General features: G+C 47.0%; 1 protein-coding gene across 1 annotated transcript in view; it reads right to left on the bottom strand.

The window, feature by feature from the left end:
* Positions 1-27,088, bottom strand: part of MBTPS2 (membrane bound transcription factor peptidase, site 2) — a 94,186-nt gene that overhangs the window by 36,389 nt on the left and 30,709 nt on the right. Inside the window, 2 exon segments of the mRNA XM_029603397.1 lie at positions 1,357-1,484; positions 15,713-15,816. Of these exon segments, the coding sequence (XP_029459257.1) occupies positions 1,357-1,484; positions 15,713-15,816 (232 nt within the window).

Here is a 27,088-nt window from a genome sequence, read left to right as displayed (position 1 = left end):
ATAAATTACTACCATGGGTATTTATTTTTATAAATCCCATCTGGAAGGCTCAGACTGTATATTTTCCAGATTATCATCACTAAAAGATGCGCACTCGCAGGACACTTCCATAAATGGTTAGGCAGGACTTAAGCTAAGTACGGAACAGAACATGGGTGGTATCTTTTACCAGAAATCAGATGGACTTTAGAACTTTCATTACTTCAGCCTCCTTCCAAACTGAGACTAAACTGCAGTCCATGTTCTAGACATGTCAATTTTCCCAACATCTTACTACTTCAGATCCTCTGCTCTTTCAGCGGGTATCTTATCAGCTACATGCTAACTGGACTTCCATTAGACACTTGGAGAAGGTCGAAGAACAATTTCCTTCTTTTAAATGAAGTATAACCATCGTCTTGCCTCAAGAAGTTCTGTCCCTCACCCGAGACTAATCTCTCTATACTAGCCCCAGACATCTGCTCTCCCCTCTATAGGTAATACACACAGCCACAAGTTTGTGGCACTTAGGGACCAGTGTTCTTATAGAAATATTGGTATTTTGTTCAAAAGTTATTTTCTGCTAAGAAAGCACAACTACACACCCTCATAGAATTTTTCAAATTAGTTTTTGAGTCAGCTAAGTTTAACAGAACCAGTCACACATTGCAAGGGTGCCTTCTTATCTGCAAACCAACAATTCTGTACAGCATACCTATATATCCTTCCTCAGCTCCAGCTCTGAACAAGGGAGAGAAATTACTTTTTCAGTTATGCCGCTGTATGGGTATTTTTTCACATATCATCATGATGTAATGAGGTTGAACATCTTTTCTAGACCATAGAAAAAAGTCAGAGGACCAGCCCCATGACCCAGTGGTTAAATTGTGCCCTGCAGGGCAAGAGGCCCACCAAGCTAGACTTCTCAACCTGGTTACTGCTCCTTGAGCCAGCATGGGTTGGAGACCTGGCAAAGATGATGATCCACCTCAGGCACAGCTCAACAACAGCTACACCGGCTGGATTAAAAGTGTAAGGACTATGGCCTGTGCTTCTCAGTCACAGGGCTGTCACTGCAATGGCTGGACTAGACAGGCAAGGGAGAGGGTCTAAAAACAAGGAAAGCCCCACATAACTGTGAATTGGAGGCTCAGTTGGGGCAGGTTCAGATTTTTGCTGGAAGCCCAGAGGAGGATGAGGAGGTTGGTAAGGAAAGAAGAAAGAGGAAACCAGAATATAGCAGTATGATGTAATCTTTAGTAGCAAGTCTCGGTTACCATATGTAATCCTTCATCAATTATGTTCACAAAGCTCCGAAAGGGTTTTTAGATCACCTATTTCGGGAGGGGATTTTGACAAATACAACTGTGTAACTACCTGCACAGAATATCCGTAGCTGCTGGACAGGAGAGATGAGCTGCAAGTGGGTGGTGAAAAGATCGACAAATGCTCCAGGATAGACAATAAAGATAAAAATCCCAAAGCCATTAAGCCGCACTTGTTCTCTGGGAAAATCAAACGAATAAATATTATACATACAAAAATGGACTTAGATGCTTGGGAAATCTTCACATACATAAAAAAACAAAGGAAAATTGGTTCTTACCTGCTAATTTTCGTTCCTGTAGTACCACAGATCAGTCCAGACCGTAGGTTGAGCCTCCTGTCCAGCAGATGGAGACAGACCAAAACTGAAAGTGTATCCTATTATCAGGACAGAGCCTACCCTGCAGCCCTTCAGTATAACCACTGTCAAAGCAGTTAAGTATAAAGATAACCAGTAAAAAGATCAAGCAAGTAACAAGAGAACTCAGAAAACTGAATTGAAAACATTGAATGAACTCTATATATGATCGCTCTTGCATAGATATCCAGTGTCATCAGAGAGATGCTTCTGGTGCTTCGAACAATAATCAGAGATGAAGAGGACATCCTGCAAAAAAAGGAAAAATCCTCGAATGGACGGCAGGAAAGTACAGGGAAGGGTATCTGAACTGATCCGTGGTACTACAGGAACGAAAATTAGCAGTTAGAACCAATTTTCCTTTCCCTGTACGTACCCGGATCAGTCCAGACCGTGGGATGTACCAAAGCTTCCCTACACAGGGTGGGACCGAGACAGTCCCGTTCGAAGCACCTGCCGACCAAAGGAACCAAACACTGGCACCTGTACATCAAAGCGGTAATGCCGAGCAAATGTAAGCATGGATTTCCACGTAGCTGCCCTGCATATTTCCTGTGGAGAGACCGAATGACTCTCCGCCCAAGAAGTAGCCTGAGAACGCAAAGAATGAGCCTTTAGGCCCTCCAGAACCGCTCGACCTTGACAGATATAGGCTGAAGAAATTGCCTCCTTCAACCACTGAGCGATCGTAGCCTTAGAAGCCTTGTTGTCCCCTATTTGGGCCACTCCACAGGACAAAAAGATGATCCGAGACCCTGAAGTCATTTTTAACTTGAAGGTAACGCATTAAGACGCTTTTCACATCAAGGTGGCGAAGATCACCCCCAACCGTACTCACTATATCTTCAGGAGAGAACGCGGGAAGTTCCACCAACTGATTGACATGAAAAGAAGAGACAACCTTAGGCAAGAAAGAAGGCACAGTCTTGAGGGAAACCCCTGAATCAGAAAAACGTAGGAAAGGCTCCTTACAGGACAACGCTTGAATCTCCGACACCCTTCTAGCGGAGCAGATAAAAACCAGGAAAACCGTCTTGAGCGTCAGATCCTTAAGAGTAGACTGGCAGAGAGGTTTGAAAGGTGCCTCGCAGAGAGCCCAAAAGGACTAAGTTAAGGATCCACGAAGGACAAGTGATATGGATGGGCGGATTCAAATGCTTGGCGCCCTTGAGGAAACGGACAACATCCGGATGAGATGCAACCGCATAACCATCAATATTGCCTAAGAGGGAGCCGAGAGCAGACACCTGCACCCGCAACGAACTGAATGACAGGCCCTTGGAGAGGCCTCTCTGAAGGAAGGAAAGAACCAGGGATACCGGAGCTGAATGCGCCGCAACACCCAATTCCGCACAGACATTTTCAAAAACTTTCCAAACAAGGACATAGGCGAGTGAGGTAGATGGCTTACGGGCTCGCAAGAAAGTGGATATAACTTCTTCTTTGTATCCGCCATTCAAAAGCCAGGCTGCTAGATAGAAGCGATCCGCCTGGTCGAAAAATACGGGACCCTGCCGGAGCAGGCGTGGAAGATGGCAGACGCGAAGAGGACCGTCCGTCGCCAGGTTTACCAGATCTGCGAACCATGGTCTGCGGGGCCACTCAGGTGCCATGAGAATGACCGGACCCCTGTGAAGTTCTATTCTTCTGAGAACCTTTCCCACTAGGGGCCAAGGAGGAAACACGTACAGGAGAACGTTGTGAGGCCAGGGAAGTACCAATGCTCCACTCCTTCCGAGCAATGCTCCCTCCAGCGGCTGAAGAATCTGGAAGCTTTGGCATTGCTCAAGGTAGCCATCAGGTCCAGGTGAGGCGGACCCCATCTGCGGACAATCAGATTCATTGCTCCATCTGACAACTCCCACTCGCCGGGATCGAGACACTGACGGCTCAAGAAATCAGCTTGTACATTCTCCTTGCCCGCTATGTGAGAAGCTGCTAAGCGATCTAGGTGCCACTCCGCCCAGGTGAAGAACTTGCTGGCTTCTAGGGCCACCAGACGACCACTGGTGCCCCCTGTCGATTGATATAGGCCACCGTGGTGGAGTTGTTCGAGAGCACTTGCACCGCTTTGCAGTGGATCAGAGGAAGAAAAACCTTGAGAGCCAGGCGAACCGCTCAGGCCTCCAGCCAATTGATGTGCCAGTGGGATTGGACTGGGGACCAGTAACCCTGCGTAGCCTAGGACTGACAGAGCGCTCCCCACCTGGAGAGGCTGGCATCCGTCGTGACTACAATCCATTGCGGGGTCTGTAAGGACATTCCCTTCAGGAGGTGCGCTAGCGATAGCCACCATTGTATGTTGGCGATGGTAGAGTCAGAGAGCGGGAGAGGCATATGAAACTGTTCCGACACTGGCTTCCAGTGGAATAGCAAAGCTTTCTGTAATGGTCGCATATGCACAAAAGCCCAGGGGACCAGGTCTATAGTTGAAGCCATGGTCCCCAGGACCTGAAGGTAGTCCAATGCCATGGGAAGCGGGAGCGAGAGAAGGTTGTGCACTTGGTCCATAAGTTTGAGCGCCCGAGCGTCCGGCAGGAACACCTTGCCGACCCGGGTATCAAAGCGCGCCCCCAGAAATTCCAGGACCTGGGAGGGCTGAAGATTGCTCTTGGAAAAATTGACTACCCACCCGAGAGAGGTGAGGAGAGCAAGGACCTGGTCGACCGCTATCCTGCAGAAAGTCTCCGACTTGGCTCACACGAGCCAATCGTCCAGGTAAGGATGGACTAGGACTCCCTCTCAACGGAGAGCGGCCACCACCACCACCATGACCTTTGTAAAGGTGTGTGGTGCGGTGGCGAGGCTGAAAGGTAGAGCTCGGAACTGGAAGTGTTGGCCCAGAATGTTGAAGCGAAGATACTTCTGATGCTTGCGTCGGATAGGGATGTGTAAGTAAGCCTCCGTCAAGTCGAGGGAGACCAGATATTTGCCCAAACGAACTGTTGCTATCACTGCCCTCAGGGTTTCCATCCGAAAATGGGGTATCCGGAGGGCTCGGTTGACTCTCTTGAGGTCCAAGATTGGACGGAAGGAACTGTCCTTTTTCGGCATGACAAAGTAGATGGAATACTAGCCGGTGCCTTGTTCCTCCACCAGGACTGGGACTATGGCTCCTAGTCCCTGGAGCCTGGCAAGAGTCTGGCAGACAGCCACCTGCTTCCGATGTCCGCAAGGGGAGACTATGTACAGATCCGGCAAATCCCGAGCAAACCCTAATGTGTAACCTTTCTCTATCACCTCGAGGACCCACTGGTCCGACGTGATTTTGACCCATTCCTCTAGAAACAGGGAGAGACGACCACCTAAGTTTGGAACAGAGGAACGGGCCGGCCAGATCTCATTGGGAGGAGGGCTTTGTGGTTGAATGTTGTGTGTTGCCATCTCGGAAGGCACGGCAGCCCCAAAAGAAATGAACCCAGGACTAGGACCTGGAAGTTTTCCCCCTAGGAAAGGAACCCTGCACCCTGTTGCTATACCTCCGCTGACCTCTGAAACGGGAACGTGTAGGGAAGAAGGACCTAGTCTGTTTAGGGCGGTCCTCCAGCAGCTTATGGATCTTGTTCTCACCCAAAGATTTCATAAGCTGTTCCAGGTCCTCGCCAAAAAGCAACTTACCCTTGAAGGGAAGTGTGCCCAACTGAGACTTGCAAGAAGAATCCGCCAACCAATTGCGCAGCCAGAGGAGACGTCGGGCCTACACTGCTGAAACTATCACTTTGGCCTGTATGCGGAGTAAGTCGTAGAGAGCATCCGGCTCCATACGCCATAACGCCTTCCAGTTGTTCAGCCTGCTCCGCCTCTGCAGACGGGAGGTCCTGGGTGCTGAGCAATTGTTGGACCCACCTAAAACTTGCCCGCTGCATGAGACTGCTGCAGATCGTTGCCCGGACTCCTAAGGCCAAGACTTCAAAGGTACACTTGAGATAAAATTCAAGTTTGCGATCCTGGACATCCTTCAAAGCTGTGGCTCCCACCACCGGAATAGTGGTGTGCTTAGTGACAGCAGATACGGAAGAATCCACTTTGGGAATTTTAAGTATTTCCAGGCAATCCTCGGGAAGAAGATAGAGCTTGTCCATAGCTCTACCCACTTGTAGCGCCGTCTTGGGAGCTTCCCATTCCTGAAGGAGCAGCAGCTTGTGCATAGGATGGAACAGAAAAGTGTGTGGAGGCACCCTGAGTCCTGCCAGGACCAGGTCCTCGTGAGCTGGCATCGCGGCCGTAACCGTATCCTCCGGGGGGACTTCAATCCCCAGCTTCTGTAGGATGAAGGGAATGAGTGGCTCCAGCTCCTCCCTTTGAAACAGGCGGAGCACTCGGGGGTCATCCCCCTCTGGGGGGGGGGTGCGGTAATGACAAATCCACAACTGGATCTGGTCTGGAGCATCGGGTGGGTGATGCGGATCGGGGGGGGGGGGGGGGGGAACGACCCCCGGCACTACCCTAACCCTAATGGAGCCTTGCACATCCGGCGTCACAGGAGCAAGCAGAGTAGGCATCCGTGGAATTTTAGCGGGAGGAGGATCTGGGGGGGGGGGGTGGGTTCCTCCTCCTCTTGCAGGCTAGCCAAATAAGATTTGTGCAGTAACAGAACAAAATCAGAAGAAAAACGTGACCTGGATTTACCGGAGGGGAAGGAGGGTCGGGGACCTCAACCGGAGGGGGCACAGGGCTTAAATCGGGGGCACAGGGCTTAAATCCCTCCTGCAGCCCCGAATCGGGAGCTGCACCGATACCTAAAATGTCCACCGTTCCCGCGGTTTGCCGAGTCGGGAACAGCCTGGCCATGCGGCGAGAGGACCTCCCCCGGGTCGCTGGCTGACTCGGTGCCGCAGAGGGACCCTCGCCACCCGGCAGGCACCCTGAGCAAAGCCCATCGCGGGAGAGCCGCGAGGCAGGCTCCTCGCAGGCTAAGCACAGATGAGAACGCGGCATGACTGACAAGAAAAATCGCTGCGAGGCAGGGGAACAGCTGAGCAGTGCTGCCCTGAGGAGCGAATGCAAGTGAACAAACCCTGCACGCTCCCTTCTCTGACTGCAGCAGAGGTAAAAAAACAGGCTGCCAATTTAAATTATATTTCCTTTGGCCTTAGTTATATATATATATATATATATTTTTTTTTTTTTTTAAGCAGGGGAATGAATGACCCTGTTGGTGCTGCCAGGGAATGAAACGTCCCGGGGGCCAAGGCAGCTATGTAGGGGGAGTGACTGGACCACCAGTATCGCCCCAAATACATAGAAGCCTAGGCTGAGTAACTCAAGGGGCAAGCCCCCCTAGGCTCCCCAAGAGCAAGGAGACAGCGCTGTCTCCTAAAATGATAGAGCTTCCTCAAACTTTGTCTTCTTTTTTTTTTTTTTTTTTAATTTACAAAGAAGAAAAATACTTGCTTGATCCTGTTAAACAGAGAGAGAAAACCCTCTCAGGGTAAAGGTAAAGTAATAAGGTAAGGGAACCGCAGGGTGAGCTGCCTGCATCTGCTGGAGACAGACAAATAGTGAAGGGCTGCAGGGTAAGCTCTGTCCTCTGTCTCCATCTGCTGGACAGGGGGCTCAACCCATGGTCTGGACTGATCCGGGTACATACAGGGAATAGTTAATTTTGTTTTCATTTTGTTGTGTTAAGGCATGCCATGGGCAGGAGATCACTGCTAATAGCACCTCACTGGTGACAGAAGAGGTGCATGAATTGGCACTTCCAGGCCTGCCACTTTAGCTATTCTAAAGGCTTCCATTGAACAAGAATTATGGATCACAAGGAAGGAGGAACCAGCCAAGCAGATAACTCAATTACCTTTTACAGGTAATTGAATTATCTGTATGCATATTTCTCTCTTGCATATTCATTGTGGATATCCTGAAAACCTGACTGGCTGTGGGGTCCCCAAGACAGATTTGGGAAGCCTTGACGTAGAGAGACATCTCTTATAACCATAAGAGATCTCTTTAGCATACAATGAATTTTCAAAGTAATTTATATGGGTAAGAAGTGTTTTATTCACATTAATCTGAAATTGCTCTCCCTCATTGTGGTGGAATATAAGTCAAAATAAATAAATATGTAAAATAAATAAAAGTGCATGTGTTAAGGACTTTTGGCCATCCTGAGAGCAGGCATTCCCAGGGACATATTTAGATCGGGGGTAGGAAATAACAAGCAGATTTTCATTTTCAACTCTTGGGCCTGATTTTAAAAAGCATTTACACGCTTAAAATTGGGTTTTACAAGTGTAAATGCATGTTACTCGAGTAAGTGGGCTTTTGAAAATTGCTACGATATGCCATTAAATTGTCCATAGGATTTATTTGCATAAATGCAATATGTGATCTGCAGGTTGTTTTGCAGATTAAGGAGGTAATTTTCAAAGGAGTTACGCAAGTAGAAGTAGAATATATCGTAAGAAGTTTCAAAAGGCCATTTATGTGCGTAAATACTTTTGACATTTCAGCTCTATTGAATGAATTTTCAAAGTGTGAACAAGTTGCAATTTTCAAAAGTCATTTTACACACGTAAATCCTTTTGAAAATTACCTCCTATGGTTTTAGGATCAAACCACTCCAGCATCAGTAGCAAAAGGACTAAGCACTGGATCAAGATAAAAACCTGAAATCAAAGTCACAATCACTGATCATGATCCCTTAAACCAGAGCGTTCCAAACTTTTGATGTTGGTTGCACACTTTTTAGACAAACATAATTTTGTGACACAGTAATTCAATCTACTAGCAAACCAGAGGTTAAAGGTTAAACGAACGAAATGTATTTCGACAATTTATGTATGTTTCCTTAAATATATACATAAATATAAAATGTTTCACAACACAAGCTATCTTGTGAAAACATTTCATTTATATTAAAAATATATAATTGTTTCTAAGATTAATGTTATTGTTATAATTTATGAGTAACAATAATAAAAGTTATTGTGTTATTCAATTTACCTCTTTAATGAGATGTATGAGCTTGATGGGATGAACACAGCTTTTGAATATTTGGTGTTAATAAAAAAGTCCAAAGGGTCTTCTGCATAATTTAAAAATAATTTGATAGCCTCATTCACTGTGAGATCCGCATAGAGAAAGTGCTACTCTTGCACATTACCAAAGATTACATGTGCCAAACAGTAAAAAGTAATTTTTTTTTTTTTACCTTTGCTGTCTGATCTTAGTTTTCTAATCAGTTGGTCACAGGCTTTTTTGTTCCACCTTCCCTTTCTTATTTTTTTGCCATTTCCTTTTATATTGTCTTTTTTTCTATTTCTTTTCTCTCCATCTATCTTCTTCCCTCAAACACACAGTCAGGTTCTCATTCTCACATGCTTTCTCTCTCTCACACACACAGGCTCTCTCTCATACAATCATTCATACACACAGTCTCTCACTGGCACATGCTATCTGACTCACACACACAGGCTCTCTATCACTCCCACATGCTGTCTTGCTCAAGCACAGGCTCTCACTGTCACATACTGTCTCTCTCTCACACATAGAGGCTCTCATATGCTGTCTCTGCAAACATTCAGGTCCGCACTCCTACACACAGTCTCTCAACTCATCTCATACACACACACAATCTCTCAACTCGTCTCATTCACACACACACACACTCAATCTCTCAACTCGTCTCATACACACATACACACACTCAATCTCTCAACTCGTCTCATACACACACACACACACAATCTCTCAACTCGTCTCATACACACACACACACACACACAATCTCTCAACTCGTCTCATACACACACACACACACAATCTCTCAACTCGTCTCATACACACACACACAATCTCTCAACTCATTTCATACACACAATCTCTCAACTCGTCTCATACACACAATCTCTCAACTCGTCTCATACACACACACACAATCTCTCAACTCATTTCATACACACACACACAATCTCTCAACTCATTTCATACACACACACACAATCTCTCAACTCGTCTCATACACACACTCACACACACACAATCTCTCAACTCATCTCATACACACACACTCTACAGGCCCTCAGCCTCTCTCTTGCCTCTGGGCCTCCTCTTCACGGGTCGCCACAGGATGGGCTCTGCAGCGGCCCTGATCTTCTCAGGCCACCCGCAATGTGGGATCTGCGGCGGCGGCCCTGCTACCGGGCCTCCTCCTCTTCTCAGCCTGCAGCGATGAGATTCGTAGTGGCCCGTAAGCGCTGCTCCTCTTCTGCACACGGCTGATGCTCCTCCTCCTTCCTGCCCGCTCGGATCCAGCAACGTTTTCTTCCGGGGCCGCGCAGGCAGGGAGGAGGAGGAGCACCTGCAGGTTTGGACGCGACCTTTTTCTTTGGGCCGTGGTGACATGAGCTCCACCACTGCCCTGCCGATCTTCCTGCTGTGTGTGTCCAGCACACAGCACAGCACAGCGGTAGTTCACTGCTCAGCCGCCAGTGGGATGAGGTCCACCAGCGGCCACATTGGCTCCCCTTGGTATATCTCTTGCTCTGCCCCCTCAAATGCTTGCGCGACACACCGGCACACTGCAGGCGACACACTAAAGTGTCGCGACACACACTTTGGAAAGCTCTGCCTTAAATATTTAGAGAAAGCTGATTTGTGAATCTCTCTGCCCACCTTCCATTTCATAAAATTCAAATCTGAAATATGCCAAATTGCAGTCCCCATCTACCCTGGCCTACAAGTGGTCAGACTCTATGACTTGCAACTAGGATGTATCCTTGGCGGTGCAGATAGGAATAACTGGGAAGGCTGGATGAGCAGATTGGTATTCTTCTTCTGTTACTTTAAGACATCACGCCTGCAAACACCCCATCTTCCTACACCCTTACATGTCTCCATTTTCTCCCATTTAGGCAATAACAGTTTGGAGTTGTTTTGGGGGGGAAGAGAGGACAGGGCACTTTCACCACAGGCTAGGAAAATCAGTTCTTACTGCTACTTTTTGTTCCTGTAATACCACAGATCATTCCAGACAAGAGGGTTTTGAATCCCTACCAGCAGATGGAGACAGAGAACAAAATCTTTGAGGCACTGCTACATAACCGAGAGTGCCATCTGCAGTCCCTCAGTATTGACCTGTACCCAAGCCAAAGAGTAGAAACCCTTTCCAATCGGTAATGTTTGGTGAAAGTATGAAGCAAGGACCACACTGCGGCCCTACATATCTCTTTGGGGGACATCAACTGAAACTCCGCCCAAGAGGCTGCTTGTGCTCTAGTAGAATGCGCCCTCAGGCCTGTCGGAATTTCGCGATCTTTACAAATATAAGCCGAGCAAATGGTCTCCTTCAACCATCGAGATATTGTAGCCTTAGAAACTTTCTCTCCTTTCTTCACTCCACCGTACAACACAAGGAGATGATCCAATTGCCATAAGCTGTTAGTGACCTTCAGATAACGCAACAGAATGCAACGCACATCCAGAAGATGAAGATCTCTATCCTGCGGAGACTCCCTAGACCACTCCGAAAACGCCGGAAGTTCAACCGTCTGATTTACATGGAAGGAAGAAACAACCTTTGGCAAGAAAGAGGGAACCATACGCAATGTCACCCTGTCATCAGCAATACGCAAAAAGGGATCCAGACAAGACAGAGCCTGAAGCTCCGAAATCCACCTGGCTGAACATATGGCCACCAGAAAACCTGTCTTCAACGTCAGGTCCTTCAAAGGAGCTTGACTTAAAGGCTCAAAAAGGCACAACACAAGAGTACCCGCAAAACTAAGCTGAGGTTCCAATCTGGACACACTTTCCGAACCAGTGGCCGCAAATGCTTAACCCTCTTCAGGAAGCGAACTATGTCAGGATGAGAAGCCAAAGACCTTCTCCACAACTTGTCCCTAAGACAACCCAAGGCTAAAACCTGAACGTGGAGTGAACTATAAGTAGGCCCTTAGACAAGCCCTGCTACAGAAAGAACAAAATGTGAGGGCCTCCCACAGCCAAGGGATCCAGGCATTGTTGAAGGCACCAGGACTCAAACACCTTCCAGATCCTGACATATGCCATAGAAGTAGAAGGACTCATAGCCTGGTATATTTATTTATTTAAAGCTTTTATATACCGATGTTCGTATGTACATCACATCGGTTTACAATTAACAAAAGCAAAAAATGAAGAGGGAAAGGAGTAGGCATTAAATTTAACAATATAAATAGTTGCATAAAATAATATAAAGAGAATGGTTATAAATATAGTGTCATAGATAGATAAGAATTTAGATGGGTAGTATGGAAATTATTGGTTCCAAATATCCCTTCAGGCACAACTGTCGCCTCTCAAAAGCCAAGCCGCGAAACAAAAGCGATCCTCCCGATCCAAAAATATGGGTCCTTGTCACAGCAATCTTGGCAGGTGAGCCAATCTGAGAGGCCCATCTATCACAGGATACACTAAATCCGCAAACCATGGTCTGCACGGCTTCTCTGGCACCACCAGCACTACTTTCCCTGGATGCGTCTCTTTGCGCCGCAAGACTCGACCGATGAGTGACCAAGGAGGAAACGTATACAGAAAACCCCCATCAGCCTCGGGAACACTAGAGCATCCAATCCTTCCAAGCCGGACTTCCTTCTGCAACTGAAAAATCTTGTCGCCTTTGTGTTGGCCCACGTTGCCATGAGGTCCAAATGAGCAACGCCCCAACTGTCACAAATGCGATCTCAGGCTTCCGGGCACAATTCCCACTCCCCGGGATCTAGCTGTTGCTTGCTGAGGAAATCCACCTGCACATTGTCCACTCTCACAAAGCGTGATGCCACATTCCCTCAAGATAGCATTTTGCCCACACAAATAGCTGCTGAGTCACCCAAGCCACAGCATGACTCTTCGTCCCTCCTTGGCAGTTGATGTATGCCATTGTCATCACATTGTCTGAAAAAAACTCGAACCATCCACCCCTCAATCCTGGGCAGAAACACCTCCAGGGCCTTGCATGCTGCCCTCGTCTCCAGACAACAGATCAACCAGGACGCCTCCAGACCTGCTAACCAAAGACCCTGGGCAGAACTACCCAAACACTCAACCCCCCAGCCCTTGAGGCTGGCATCTGTGGTCACTATAACCAAGTCTGGGGCCTCCAGGTCGACTCCCGTTTCCAGGTTGTGCCACGAGAGCCACCACAAAAGCCTGGACCTATATTTTCCAAGAAGAGGTAATGGCAGATGATACTTCTCTGACAATGGATTCCACCTGGATAAAAGGGCCTTTTGCAATGGACACATGTGAGCAAACACCCATGGAACGAAATCCAACATCGAGGCCATGGAACCCAGCACCTGTAAGTAGTCCCAGACCTTTGGTACTGACGGGCTCAATAGACGCGACATCTGCGCCTGCAACTCTGACAACCTGTCCGCTGTCAGAAACACCCTGCCTTTCTGGGTATCGAAGCAAGCTCCTAGATACTCCAATGACTGAGTCGAAACCCAGTGACTCTTTGCTACATTGATCACCCAACCCAGGGAACTCAAGGTGTCCATTACCTGCTGTACGGACTGACCACACTCCTCTTCCGTCTTTGCCCGAAAAAGCCAATCGTCCTAATATGATTGGACTAGAACCCTCTCTCGCCTCAAGGCTGCTGCCACTACCACCATTACCTTCCTGAAGGTTCAGGGCGCCAGGAACTCTACTCTGCTGCTTTCACTGTACACAACGTTCCATACGAAAATATGGAACTCGCAAAGCTACATTTACCTTCTGCAAATCCAGAATGAGACAGAAAGTGCCCTCCCTTTCTTTGGAACCATGAAATAAATGGAGTACCTCCCCCGTCCTTGCTCACCCAGTTAACTGGAACTATCGCGTCCAAGCTTAGTAATCTCTGTAGAGTCTCCATTACAGCTTCCTGTTTGCTTTGCGATGAGCAGTGGGACTCTAGAAAGACCTCTCCGACCGGGTGCAAAAATTCTAAGGCTTAGCCGTCTCGTACTACCTCCAGAACCCACCGGTCGAAGGTAATCTTGACCCACTCCTCGTAAAAGTGGGACAATCTGCCCCCTACCGCTTCCATTGAGAAGTGGGCGGGCCTGGCTTCATTAAGTGGATTTGCCTCCTTCGGTCCTCTGACTGGTGTTGTCCATGGAACCCCAAAGGACTGCGGGAACCCCAAAAGGACTGCTCTCGTCTCAACACCTGTTTTGGCTCCAAAACTCCAGGCCCCTTGCCTGAACAAAACCTCCGCAAATCCCAAAAATGGGACCTGGAAGGAAAGACCTTATTTCGCTTCTTATCCTTAAGCAACCTGTTCCCTTTGGACTTCCCCTAAGACTTCATCAACTGATCCAAATCCTCCCAGTCAAAAGCTTCTCTTTAAAAGGAACATTACACAACTGGGACTTGGACCACATGTCCGCCAACCAAGTGTGCAATCACAAAGTCTGCATGCAGCCACTGCCAAGACCATGCTCCTAGCGGACGTACGCACCAAATCATACAGAGCATCTCCCACATAAGCCACTCCAGCCTCCAAACACGCCGAATGTACGGAGCTGAGTGCCCGGTAGAAGCCTGAGGGACAAAAACTGCGGGCTCCTCTTCCTCTCCCTCCTGCAGACCCTGGCAGTTCCCGCTTGCTGGCCACCCGGGTTACCGAGCCGCAGACTGAATCTCCTGCCTAGGCTTTCTTCCTCTACTTTTCTTTTTTTTTTTTTTAAACTTAATTTACACACAATAACAAGCAGAATACTTTCTGCCTCTAAGGCCTCCTCCTGCCAGATGCTGTTCTCTGATCAGGAGAGGGAGCCTGTCCCCTGGCTATCAAGGCCTCCGGAAGCAGAAGGCTACAGCATTCAGGAGTTTCCAACCCGCTGGTCGCCCGGCTCAACCCGAGGAATGGTCCAGAAAAGGTACCTAGCACCTTGGGGAGCTACTCCAATTTCTTGAAACCAAAAACCTTTCACTATCTCCAAAAAATTTAATTTTCTGTCAGAACTGCAGGTTTGCACCTCTATCATCTGCTGGAGACAGAGAAATACTGAGGGGCTGCAGGTGGCACTCTTGGTTATGTAGCAGTTCCTCAATCTTTTTGCTCTCCACTTCCATCTGCTGGTAGGGATGCAAAACTCACTTGTCTGGACTGATCTGGGATTGAACAGGAACAACATGGCTTGTGTTAAATCATTATTTAGTATTAGTACTATTAGTATAGTACTATTAGTATTTAGTATTAGTACTATAATTCATGAATGTACACTTTAAGTTCCACTAAGATCCTCTTCATGCCGCTGTAAATTGTTAACTGTTAAAGGTTACTGTTTAATTGTTAATTTGTAAATTGTTAAATGTTTCAATGTAAAACGCCATCGAGGCGACAGTTTCTTTCTTGTACACCGGTGTGATATGTATATTTTACAGGAACATCGGTATATAAAAATTAAAAATAAATAAATAAATAAATTATTGAATCTGCTTTGAAATAACTATCTACTTTGAACACTGTTACATATAATACAAACTACACAAAAATCTGATTCATGTGCCTTCTGGTATTAAAAAGCCAGGTTTGTGTTAACTGCAAATTAGTGATAGCTGCACTTTGGAATGGTGGCAAAGTTCCTAGAAAAGTATAAATGATGGAAAAGTGATGTAACCCAGCAGCTCTAAAAACATGAATGTCATGCTATGCTTTCTTTTCTTTGTATTCCTTGGCTGCCGGAATAAACTCCACTTGCACTCTCAGATGGATTTTCACTTTCAATAGTGACTGTGTTTCATGCACTAAATTCTCAATGAATAATGATCCCATTGTTACACTGATTCCTCTCAAACCCTGACGGGGTAAGAGCTGCAGATCTCTTCAACACACAGTTTATCTTTGGTCGCTGCAGGTTTTTTAACACATGACGAATTGTACTGTTATGGGCTTGAAGTCTCCCAGAAATTTTCCATTTTCTGAATTATAATCGTGACTATACTTGTATTCTCTGTTGTAATCCATATTGTTCATGGTCTTCTTATGACGTGTATGCTCCACAATTTATTTTGTTTGCATATGAATAAAAAGTTAAAAAATAAAAACCAGTAGAAAAAAAATGGTATGTTTACCTAATAGCTGCCACCCCATGGCCGATTTCATGGATGACTCCACTGATGAGGATCGCAGAGAAGAAATAAGCCAGCTGGCCGACAGGGAGATTTATGCCAGGCACCTGTTTGTGTAGGCATGATAACAAAACACAACATTAGGATCACAGAGCACACAGAGAGGGATCTTTTCACACACAATCTGCTGTGGCCCCTGGGTGAAGCAAGCAGATTTGTGCTCTTTTAAACAGATCACAGTAAGACATAGAGAGCACTGGCCGTCTTTTAAACTCTAGCTCTCAAGTGATTTTTACACACAAAAGCAATCTGCAGTTATGGTTAACAAGAACAGAGCAGTGATCTTTGGTTACAATAGAGTGAAATAATACCACTGAAATTATGAATGTACATGAATCAACACATGCAGGCCTGGGAAATAAACAACAATAACCACAGACTCCGGATCATATCCACATGGCATGACATGGGCAAGCTGATGTTTTGTTCTAATAAAGTAACTCATGCAGCCTAAAAATACTGCTGCCAATTAATACAAAGGAAACCACATGCCCCAGTGCCCCATTCTGATGAGGAAAGAGACAAGCAGAGTATGAATACATCACACTCTAAACTGTGCTCACATCTCTCTATTTATTTAACATTTTTATATACCGGGATTCATGTAAAAATATTACATATCATCTCGGTTTACATTATAATGGTAACAAGCATGTAAGAATGCGATTACATAGAACAGGGCGTAGAACTTGGATCAAATAATGGGGAATAACGAAAAAATGATATTAAAGAAAATGAATAAGACTTTTTTTGAGCCAAGTCTGGTTTGGATGAAGATCTAGGTACATACTGGAATTAATTTAAGGTCCGTGTACAATGAGTAAACTTGTATTGATCGGCTGCAGAGTTGGGATGCTAAACTATATGGATAGTCTGAATATTTTAAACATATAAATGAGAGGAGGCAGAAGTGTTTGTCATACAGATCGACTCAGAGCTCCTAGATTCTTCAGTATACACTGTCAAACAACTTGTCATACTACCACCACCGGAGAGTAGGAAAACTGGTTCTTACCTGCTAATTTTTGTTCCTGTAGTACCACAGATCAGTCCAGACTCCTGGGTTTTGCCTCCCTACCAGCAGATGGAGACAGAAAAAGTTTCACTGACAATGTACATAACCCAGTATGCCATCTGCAGTCCCTCAGTACTGACTTGAACCCAAGCCAAGATGACAGCAACAATCAAAATTCTAAGCAAACTCACGCCACTTCAACGAGCCAGAGGAAGACAATGGAAAACTCATTTCCCAAATTTAACATAAGCGATCAGCCTGAAAATCTCCAACAACTCCACACTATATACAAAGCAACAGTACGAGCACCAGACTCTCCCCCCTCAGTAAATGGGCGGGTCTCTGGAGTGATCTGTGATATTACAGGAACAAAAGTTAATAAGAACCAATTTTCCTTTCGCTGTACATATCCAGATCAGTCTAAACTCCTGGCTGTACCTAAGCTCTCCTTAACTCGGGTGGGATCTGGAGAGTTCAGCTCATACAACACCTCACCAAAGCACATGGAAACTGGAGCCCCAACATCCAAGCGATAAAGCCTAGAAAAAGTGTGCAACGAGACTTCCCAGTAGCCACCCTGCAAAATTCATGTGGAAACACCTATTGTGACTCAGCCCAGGAAGTCGCCTGAGAACACATCAAGTGCGCCCCTAAACCTCCTAGCACTGGACGCCTTTTAGAAATGTAAGTTTGACTCAATCACTTCCTTCAGCTACAGTGCAATTGTAGCCTTAGATGACTTACGTCCCTTCTTTGGACTACTCCACAGTACAAAGAGGTGATTCGATCAACAGAAATCATTAGTGACAATTAGATACCTCAATAATGCACGCCTCCCATATAAGAGCCTAAGGTCCCCTGCATGAGGCGTAGAGGAATCCAAATCCAGAAAAGCTGGAAATTCCACTGTCTAAGATGGAATGCTGAGACTACCTTAGACAGAACAAAAGGCACCTTGCTTAAAGATACACCAAATCCGACATCTGTAGGAAGGGATCTCGATACAACAGTGCCTGGAGCTCTGAAATTCTCCTGGCTGTACAAATAGCCTCCAAGAAAACCATTTTAAGAGTCAAATCTTTAAATATAGCCCTCTTTAGTGGTTCCAACTAAGCCTCACACAATCCTCTAAGGACTAGATTCAGATTCCAAGACGGAAAAATGTTCCGCAGCTGAGGACACAAGTTCTTAGCTCCCCGAAGGAACTGTATACATTCAGAGTGCGGAACGAGGATAACATTGCACCTTACCCCGGAGATAATGCAATGTCGTTACCTGGACTCTCAGAGAGTTAAAGGCCAGTCCCTTGACCAGAACCTTCCTGTAAAAAAGCCAAAATATGTGACACCATAGCCTGAACAGGCTGAGGCTGCACTTCGTCACCAGCAGACCAGGACTCGAAGACATTCCAAATTTGCACTTACAACCAAGGATGTAAAAGGTCACCTAGCCTGCAATAAAGTGGAAATAACTGCTTCGGAATATCCCCTCCGTTTCAGTCGTCTCCTTTCAGAAGCGAAGCTGCGCGATAGAAGTGAGCTGCCTGACCCAAATATATTGGGCCCTTATGGAGAAGAGTCGACCGATGTCTGAACCTCAGTGGCCTGGCTATGGCCATGTTGATCAGATTTGGGAACCATGGTCGATGTGACCAGTCTGGAGCTACCAGAATCACATTGCCCGGATGTTTCTCTATCTGCTGTAATCCCTTGTCCACCAGAGGCCACGGAGGGAAGACATAAAGAAGATTCCCTCGAGTTCATGGCAGAACCAGAGCATCAATTCCTTCCATACTGAGTTCTCTTCAGTGGCTGTAAAGCCACGATACCTTGGTGTTCTCTTTGGTTGCCATTAAGCCGATATGGGGATACTCCCATCTTCCATGAATGAGACACATTACTGCCTCTGACAGTTCCCAATCCCCAGGGTCTAACGTTATCTGACTGAGAAAATCCACCTGAACACTGTCCACCCTGGTAATGTGAGATGCCACCAGCCACTCCAAGTGCTGCTCTGCCCAGAAAATCAACTCCCAGGCCTCTCAATCTACTGCCTAATTCTTGGTTCTGCCTTGACAGCTGTAGGCCACCGTCATCGCATTGTCCAATAGGATCCATACTAGATGGCTGGGTAACCGTAGCAGAAAGGCAAGCAATGTGAAATGCACCGCTCTCATCTCTAACCAACTGATAGACCATGAAGCCTCCTGTTTCGATCACTGGCCCTTCGCTAACTGATCTTGACATACCACACTCCATCTGGAGAGGCTTGCATTGGTGGTGACTATTACCCAATTCAGAACCTTCTATTCCACACCATGCTCGAGTTTGGTGTGAATAAGCCACCACGAAAGACTGTCCCTGGCTTCCCCCTATAATGAAAAAGGAAGATGAAACTCTTCCAATAATGGATTCCAGTGGGAGAAAGAAAGCTCTGGCTGTCCAGCTGGCCTGACATTTAGGGAAAACCTGCTGCATGTGGGAGTATTATGGCCATGTTGGGGGTCAGAGATCAGCACTCAGAAAGGGGCAGAGGAGGAGTCACAGGGAGGAGAGGAGAGGGCAAGAGGGAGAGCATAGGCATGAAAGCACTTGGATAGGGTCTTAAGAGGGAGGAGGGCAGGAGGGAGTGGTATAAACTGGAAGGACAAACTCCAGAGAAAACTCCTTCAGATCCTCGGTCTTGTGCATGAGGAGACTGTCATCCGAGGCTGCTTCCCCCTCCTGATCCTCTCCTCAGCCCCTTCTGTTGCACAGAGCCTTTCTGGCTAAGAAGAGTGCTGAAGAGATCCAGAGAGAAGCGGTCAAGTGTCCCTTCCAAGAGACCAAGGATGGCATCAGTGGGAAGTTCTGGAGATCTGTTTAAGCGCCTGGGGTTGCCGCATGCAGGTGCTGAGGGTGACCCCAGAGATCTGGATGACTCGGATGAGATGCAGGACGATCCTGCCTCACCACATGGGGCAGACCCAGACGTGGACCTGGATGGGGGTCAGAATCCTGATCCTGTTGCGAGCAAGGATGATCCTGATCCAGATGAGGGTCCCGTGACAGAGGGGGATGACCCGCGAGCAGACCATCTGCTTAAAAAGGAAGAACTGCATCCTCTCATCCCTCAGTGTTGGAAGAATTGGGGGTTAAGATGACTCAGGAAGAGTCTGACAATGAGGGAGTGAATCCGGTCCTAGATGGGCTGTGTGGTCCTCCCAGTGCCTTTCCGTTGCCTAAGAAGATGCAGAAGCTGATCAGCCGGGAGTGGGTTCCTGGCAGGATGGAGTCCCTTGGATGCGATTCCCCGCAGGCGTGACAAACAGCAGGCCCCCCCCCCCCCCAGGCTGCAGCCACGACTCCCGAAGATCGAGAGGCCCTCCTCTCGTTTGAGCGACCCGCAGAGGTTCCCTCCTCACTAATGCACAGCTGATGCAGAAAGAGTGGATATTAAGGCGGGCCAACCAGAGCCCGCAGGCCCTGCAAGCTGCCATGTGCAGCTTAGGCGCCATTAGTCATGCGGACACCAAACTCAATGCGGCCAGAGTGCACTGACCTAAAGTAGGCCGCACCACTTGGCTGCCGCGCTGATCTGCACTGAGCCGCGCGATCGTGGTGGCCCAAGCGGCGCACAGCAGCCCGAGCAACACTCAAGCAGACCTTGCCTGACAGACAAGATTTCCCCGCCGGGGAAAATAAACAAGCTGCAGACTGCTCTACCTCTCCCTCCTGCGGGCCCCAGCAGCTCCCGCTGGCCGACCGCCCCAAGTTCCAAGCTGCAGACTGAATCTCCCAGCCTAGGAATTCCTGCTCTATGTTTCCCCTTTACTTTATCTTCTCTCTCTCCCTCTTTTTTTTTAAACTTAATTTACAAGAAGAAAAGGGTTATTCCCTGAGCAGCGGCTGGCAGAAGGAGATGTCGGAGGCAAAGAGGGAGCCAGTCCCCTAGTTATCAAGGCCTCCAGAAGCAGAAGGCTATGGCAGCCAGGAGTTTCCAACCCCCCAGTCACCCGGCTCAACTCAAGGGATGTCCCACAAAGAAACCTAGCACCTTGGGGAGCTAATACAACTTCTCAAAGTAAAAAAAAAACAAAACCTTTTCACTATCTCCAAAATTTAACTTTTAGCCAGAACTGCAGGTTTGCACCTCTACCATCTCCTGGAGACAGAGAAATACTGAGGGAGTGCAGGTGGCACTCTCGGATATGTAGCAGTGTCTCAAAATTTGTGTTCTCTGCCTCCATCTACTGGTAGGGATGCAAAATCCACTTGTCTGGACTGATCTGGATATGAACAGGAATGTCTTCACCTTACTAATTGAAGGCCCAATGAGTCAATCAACTTTTTAGGCCTTATTAACAACTTTTCTAAACAAGTAGTAATTACTCAACTGGAAGAGTATCCAAACTTTTGCACATGCCATAGTTCTGTTTTATTATTTACAATGTGTTAAAATCAGCAAATAGTCATTTTGCATTAAATTGCAGAAAGACTTATTTAACTTTGTATCATGTGGAGATTGTGTCAGTTTCTGTTCACTGAAACATTCAATTTGACCAAGGGTGCCTAAACATTTGCATATAGCTTTAAGTCAAAATCCTGAAAGATATCGCAGGCCAGGGTTTGTGACATCACTGTTTAAAACCAAGGTACTAGTGCTTTCTTGACGAGAAATAATGGTATCACTGGCTTCTGCCCGCTGAGATCCTTCAGAATAATTAAGAGCAGAAACTAGATATTTACAGTAACTTTCAAACCGGCATGCAGATTCTCTTTGGCGCATATGCGTCGGCATGCACCCAAATATGCAGCCATTTTATAACTTGCGTACGTATATGCGCACATATAAAATAGCCTGACTGTGCACATATATATGTGCCCAATTTTAAGTGGATGCACACCTAGGCGCATAAATACCGCTTCTAACATGTAAGTCAGGAAATTTTAATAGGGGCATGCGTCCACGCCATTACCAGTTTCACCAGTTCATCCATCAGTTCACCCAGTTAACAGTTAGGTCCTCCGAACTCCCCAGGTGTGATAGTCTGCACTCCCCCCAGTTACTGCAGACCATTTAAACCCCTGAGAAATAAGAAATTACTGTTTTCCTGATAATTTCCTTTTCTTTACTATAGACAGGTGGATCCACCTTCCCGCCCTTGGCTGATGGCAGGTTGTGCTATTGTCCTCCTGCGTGGCTGCATGTTTCCAGGGGTTACTGGTATGTGTTAATCCAGTCCCTAGACCAGTTTTAATATGTTCTTTGAGCTCAGTGTTTCCTGTTGGCTGAGTTCTGGAATGGTTATCTGTAATTAATCGAGTTTTGTTAGTCTATCCACAATTGGCTTTTGCAGAGAATTCTGGCAGGCTGATGTCACTGCAAAGGTATATATACTGTGATGTCAGTTTTGCTCCATCTCCATCTGCTAGTTCATCACTCACTTGTTCTATATTCACCTATCTATACTAAAAAACGGAAATTATCAGGTAAGTAGTAATTTCTTAGCGTTTAGACAGGTGGATCCAGAACAAGTAGGATGTACCAAAGCCACTCCCGAACAGGGAGGGAGATTGCCCACCGTCCAGTCAAAATCACACGTGCAGAGGCTGCGTCCTCCCAGGCCTGCACATTCAGACGATAAAACCTGGAAAAAGTGTGTAAGATGGACCACATCCCAGCTCAGCAAATGTCGACAGGAGAAAACAACCTAACTGCTGCCCATGATACTTCCTGAACCCTAGTGGAATGAGCCCTAACCTGACTAGGCAACAGCTCCTCAGCATCAACATACATGGCCGTGACTACCTCCTTAATCCAGCGAGCTCTTGCAGCCCACGAAGCCGGCACGCCCTGTTTACTTCCACCATAGAGGACAAACAGGCGATCCGTCTTTCAGAAAGGTTTAGACATCTCCAGATACCTCACAATATGTCTCTTGACATTCAAGGGTTACATTCCCCCGCATTTCCCTCCCTATCCAGGGACGGCAGGGAAATGGACTGATTTAAGTGAAAATCCGAGACCACTTTTGGCAAAAAAGAAGGAACAGTGTGTAGCTGTATCACCCCGGGAGTCACTCGAAGGAACGGCTTCCGGCAAGACAAGGCCTGCAGCTCGGATACTCTTCGTGTCAAACAAACTGCTACAAGAAACATCGTTTTCAAGGTCAATAACCACAAGGAAAGGTGACGCATCGGTCGAAAGATAGGGCCCACTAAGAAATCCAAAACCAGATTAAGACTCTGGAAGGGCACCGGTAACTGCAAGGGAGGACAAAGATGTTTCACTCCTTTCAAGAAACAAGCCACATCTGGACATGCTGACAGGAGTCCACCATTCACCTGACCCCTGAAACAGACAAGAGCCGCTACCTGTACCTTCAAGGAATTAAGTGCCAACCCTCTATTAGATTCATCCTGCAAAATTTCCAAAATGAGTGGGATCTTAACAAAACGAGGAAGAACCTCCTGATCTTCACACCAAGCCTCAAATACTTGCTAAACCCGCACACAGGCGAAGAAAGTGGAGAACTTTCTCACCCGCAGCAAGGTGGCAATCACCGCAGTAGAATATCCATGCTTCAGCAAACGAGCCCTCTCAAGGGCCATACTGTAAGACAAAATCAAGTCAGACCTTGGTGAATAACAGGCCCATGCCACAGCAGATCACTATGTTCCAGAAGCCGGAGAAGGGAGTCTACCAGAAGCCTTCACAGATCTGCATACCATGGTCTTCTGGGCCAATCTGGTGCCACCAGAAGCACCATCCCCATGTCCCTTGATCTTCCAGACCACTCTGCCCAACATGGGCCATGGGGGGGGGAGGCATACAGCCACTCCTGCACAAGGGCATCGATTCCCAAGGACTTGAGATCTCTCCTGTGACTGAAGAAATGTGGAACCTTCGTAGTGTGAGAAGTCGCTAGTTGGTCGAGAAACAGAATCCCCAGGAATCCACTATCAGCTGAAATGCCTTGTTTTGATAATTCCCAGTTTCCTGGATCCAAACTCTGTTTGATGAGAAAGTCTGCTCCTACAGTATCTTTTCCTGCAATGTGCAAGGCTGAGATCTCCTGAAGATGCACTTCCACCCATTCCATAAGCTGAACTATTTCCTGCAATACTTTCTGGCTCTTGGTTCCTCCCTGCTGATTGATGTAAGTCACTATTGTTGCATTGTCCAACAATATTCGGACTGCTCAACCCTGTAATCAGCATGCCAATCGGACTGCACTGGCTTCCAGCCAAGCGATACTCCAGAGAGACTCCTCTGAACTTCAGTGCCCTTGCACCGTCAAGCTCCTGACAGTGAGCCCCCAAACCTGGAGGCTTGCATCTGTCTTGAGTACTAGCCAGTCCGGTGAGCTTAGGGAACCCCCCTTTTTTTTTCAGATGATCCATCTCTATCCACCACTGTAAGTGAATGCAGACCTCCATCGGCAGGTGAAGCCAAATCAAATGGTCCTGAGACTGTGGGCTCAAATGAGCCAGCAGGGAGCGCTGAAGAGGACACATATGTGCCCTCATCCACAGCACCATTTACAGGGTCGCCGTCATCAATCCGAGTACCTGTAGATAGGATCACACTGTCGGGCATATTGTGTTCATCAACAGATGTACCTGCACAATCAACTTCTGAATACGACCCTCCAGCAGGAAAACCCTGCCCTGCTTCATGTCAAACCGAACACAGAGATACTCCAGCGATTGAGATGACTGAAGACTGCACTTGGCCAGTTCACCACCCAACTGAGCTCCTGCAACAAGGAGATCACCTTGCACGACACCTGGAGGCTCTCTTCCAGAGTCTTAGCTCGAATCAGTCAGTCATCAAAGTACGGATCTAGCAGAATCTCATCCTCTCTCAATTCTGTCGCCACCACCACCATAACCTTGGAAAAAGTTCTGGGTGCGGTGGCCAGAACAAAAGGCAGCTCTTTAAACTGATGATGACACCACAAAACCGCGAATCGCAGAAAACATTGGTGCTCTAACCGGATGGGTATATGCAGGTTTGCCTTGGACGGATCCAAGGATGTCAGAAACTCCCCTGACTGCACGGCAATTATCACTGAGCACAAGGTTTCCATGAGAAAATGAGTCACCTGGAAATGACGGTTGGCCCCTTTGAGATTCATGATGGAACGAAAAAGCCCTCCTTCTTGGGCACAACGAAATAAATGGAATATTGGCCCGTATTTTCTTGAGACATGGGCACTGGAACCACAGCTCTCAGACTGAGAAGCCTTGAAAATGTACACTCCACTGCCTGCCTCTTCTGCGGGGAATGGCAGGGAGACACCATGTACACATCCCGAGGAACACTGCGAAACCCCAACGCATATCCATCTCGTATCATACTCACTGGTCTGACATGATTTCGACCCACCTCTGATAAACAGAGAGAGGCAACCCCCTAATTTCTGTTCCCGGGGGTGGATCGGCACACCATCATTGGGAGGCTCGGGGGGTTCCACTACCCAATCCTGTGCTCCATCTGGGCTGTCTGGGACAAAAGGACAGAGACCTACTGAAAAGTCCAGTCCTCTGAAAGGCCATTCTTCTGAAGGGTCGAAAACACTAGGTTCCCCCTAGCAAGATCTCTCATACTAAAGGAGCGTGGCATCTGCTTCTTATCCTCCGGTAACCAAGGAACTGGAGACTTGCCCAACTTATTGGCCATTTTCTCCAACTTGCACCCAAAACAAGAGTGAGCCTTTAAAGGGCAACTTTGTAAGGTTAGATTTGGAGGTCGCATTAGCCGACTAATTTCTCAGCCATAACTGATGCCTGGCCGCTATTACCAAAGCCACTCCTCTGGCTAAGATGTGGACCAAATCGCAACTCTCAACTGCCAAAAAAGGCGGCTGCTGGCTCCATCTCTGTCCTGGAATTCACACCAGATTAATCGACCTTCTGAGAGAGAAGTAAATAGGAGCAAGCCATCAGGGAACAAGAAGAAGCTAACTGCAAAGTCATTGCCTCTGCTTCAAATGCTTACTTAAGAATGGCCTCAATCCTCCTATTGTGCGCATCCTTCAAGGCCATAGGGGGATAGTCATCTGCTTGGTAACAGCACACACAAGTGCATCCACTTTTGGAAAATATAACTGATTTCTCGCAGCTGGATCCAGGGGGTACAGTCCTTCCAAGACTTGCCCCCCTTTGAAATTAGCTAACAGGGTGCCCTACTCAAGATCAATCAATTCTTGAATGGCTTCCATAACAGAGAACAAAGAAGAGGCTTTATGCAAAGAAATCAAAATGGAATCCTTCTTTGGCTCAGACATAGATTCAGCCCCAGGGAATCCCAACATCTTCAGTGTCTGGGAAATCAGAGCTGGTAACTCATCTATATGAAAGAATCACAACATAGTCCTATACGGTTCCAATCCCGGAGGAATTTCCCCATTATCCAGGGAGTAAGGATTGGCTTCATCATCCGTGCCATCCAGGTCCCTATCGGGAAGACCGGCCACCGATCTAGGTATACTTCGAAGCTTAACCGCAGCCCCAGGCATGTGAGAGGTCATCACCTGTGCCTCTGATCTGGCAAGATTAGTCGGAGCCGAGGACTGCGTCTGAAAAAAGGACTGCAATCCTTGAAAAAATTTCACCCAAGTAGAGGCAGAAGGATCCATGCCAAAACCAGGAGGAATCTGTACTGTGCCCACTGAACTACCTTTCCCCACTGACAAACCAGTTAAGGGCGTTCCAAAGTCAGGTGCCCCTTCTGACACGTCTTTACCCAGGCACGGATCAAGCTGGGAAGAACCAGGCTTAGTAAAATCAGACAAAGGCTATTCTTGAGCCTCCAAGCAGCGCTGGCACAAGTTAGAGGGAACGCCAGGCTGAGAAGCCCAAATATGACAAGCCTGATAAGCAAAGAACCAAAGAGTGAAAGAATAGGATATATAACATGCAATAATCTCACTCTGATATGAAATATCTTGGAAAACATCACCTAATTAACAATTTAAAAGTTATGAGTGATCTTCATACTGCATTTCTCAGGCACGAATATTTTCGAAATCCTGACATAAAGATGTGCTAAAGTATAATCATTGGTCACTGTGAATTGTCCCACTGTTGAAAATGTGAACCATCAATAGTGACAGAATTTTTAATATATTTTCTTTTGTAAGTAAAAATATTTTTAACTTATCTTGAACATGCTGTGTTTGAAGGTGACAGCAATAGACTTGAGGCGCTTGTGCACGCAGATATACTCAGTCTTCCTCCGTGCTATCATTGAATTTAGTTACTATACCGAGCATGTAGGATCGATTATCCAGGGATCCTCTCTTTTTTCGGGTTCCT

Source organism: Rhinatrema bivittatum, chromosome 5 (genome assembly GCF_901001135.1).
Source record: "Rhinatrema bivittatum chromosome 5, aRhiBiv1.1, whole genome shotgun sequence".
In the NCBI taxonomy this organism is placed as follows: domain Eukaryota; kingdom Metazoa; phylum Chordata; class Amphibia; order Gymnophiona; family Rhinatrematidae; genus Rhinatrema; species Rhinatrema bivittatum.
This window is presented reverse-complemented; position numbering and strand designations above follow the sequence as displayed.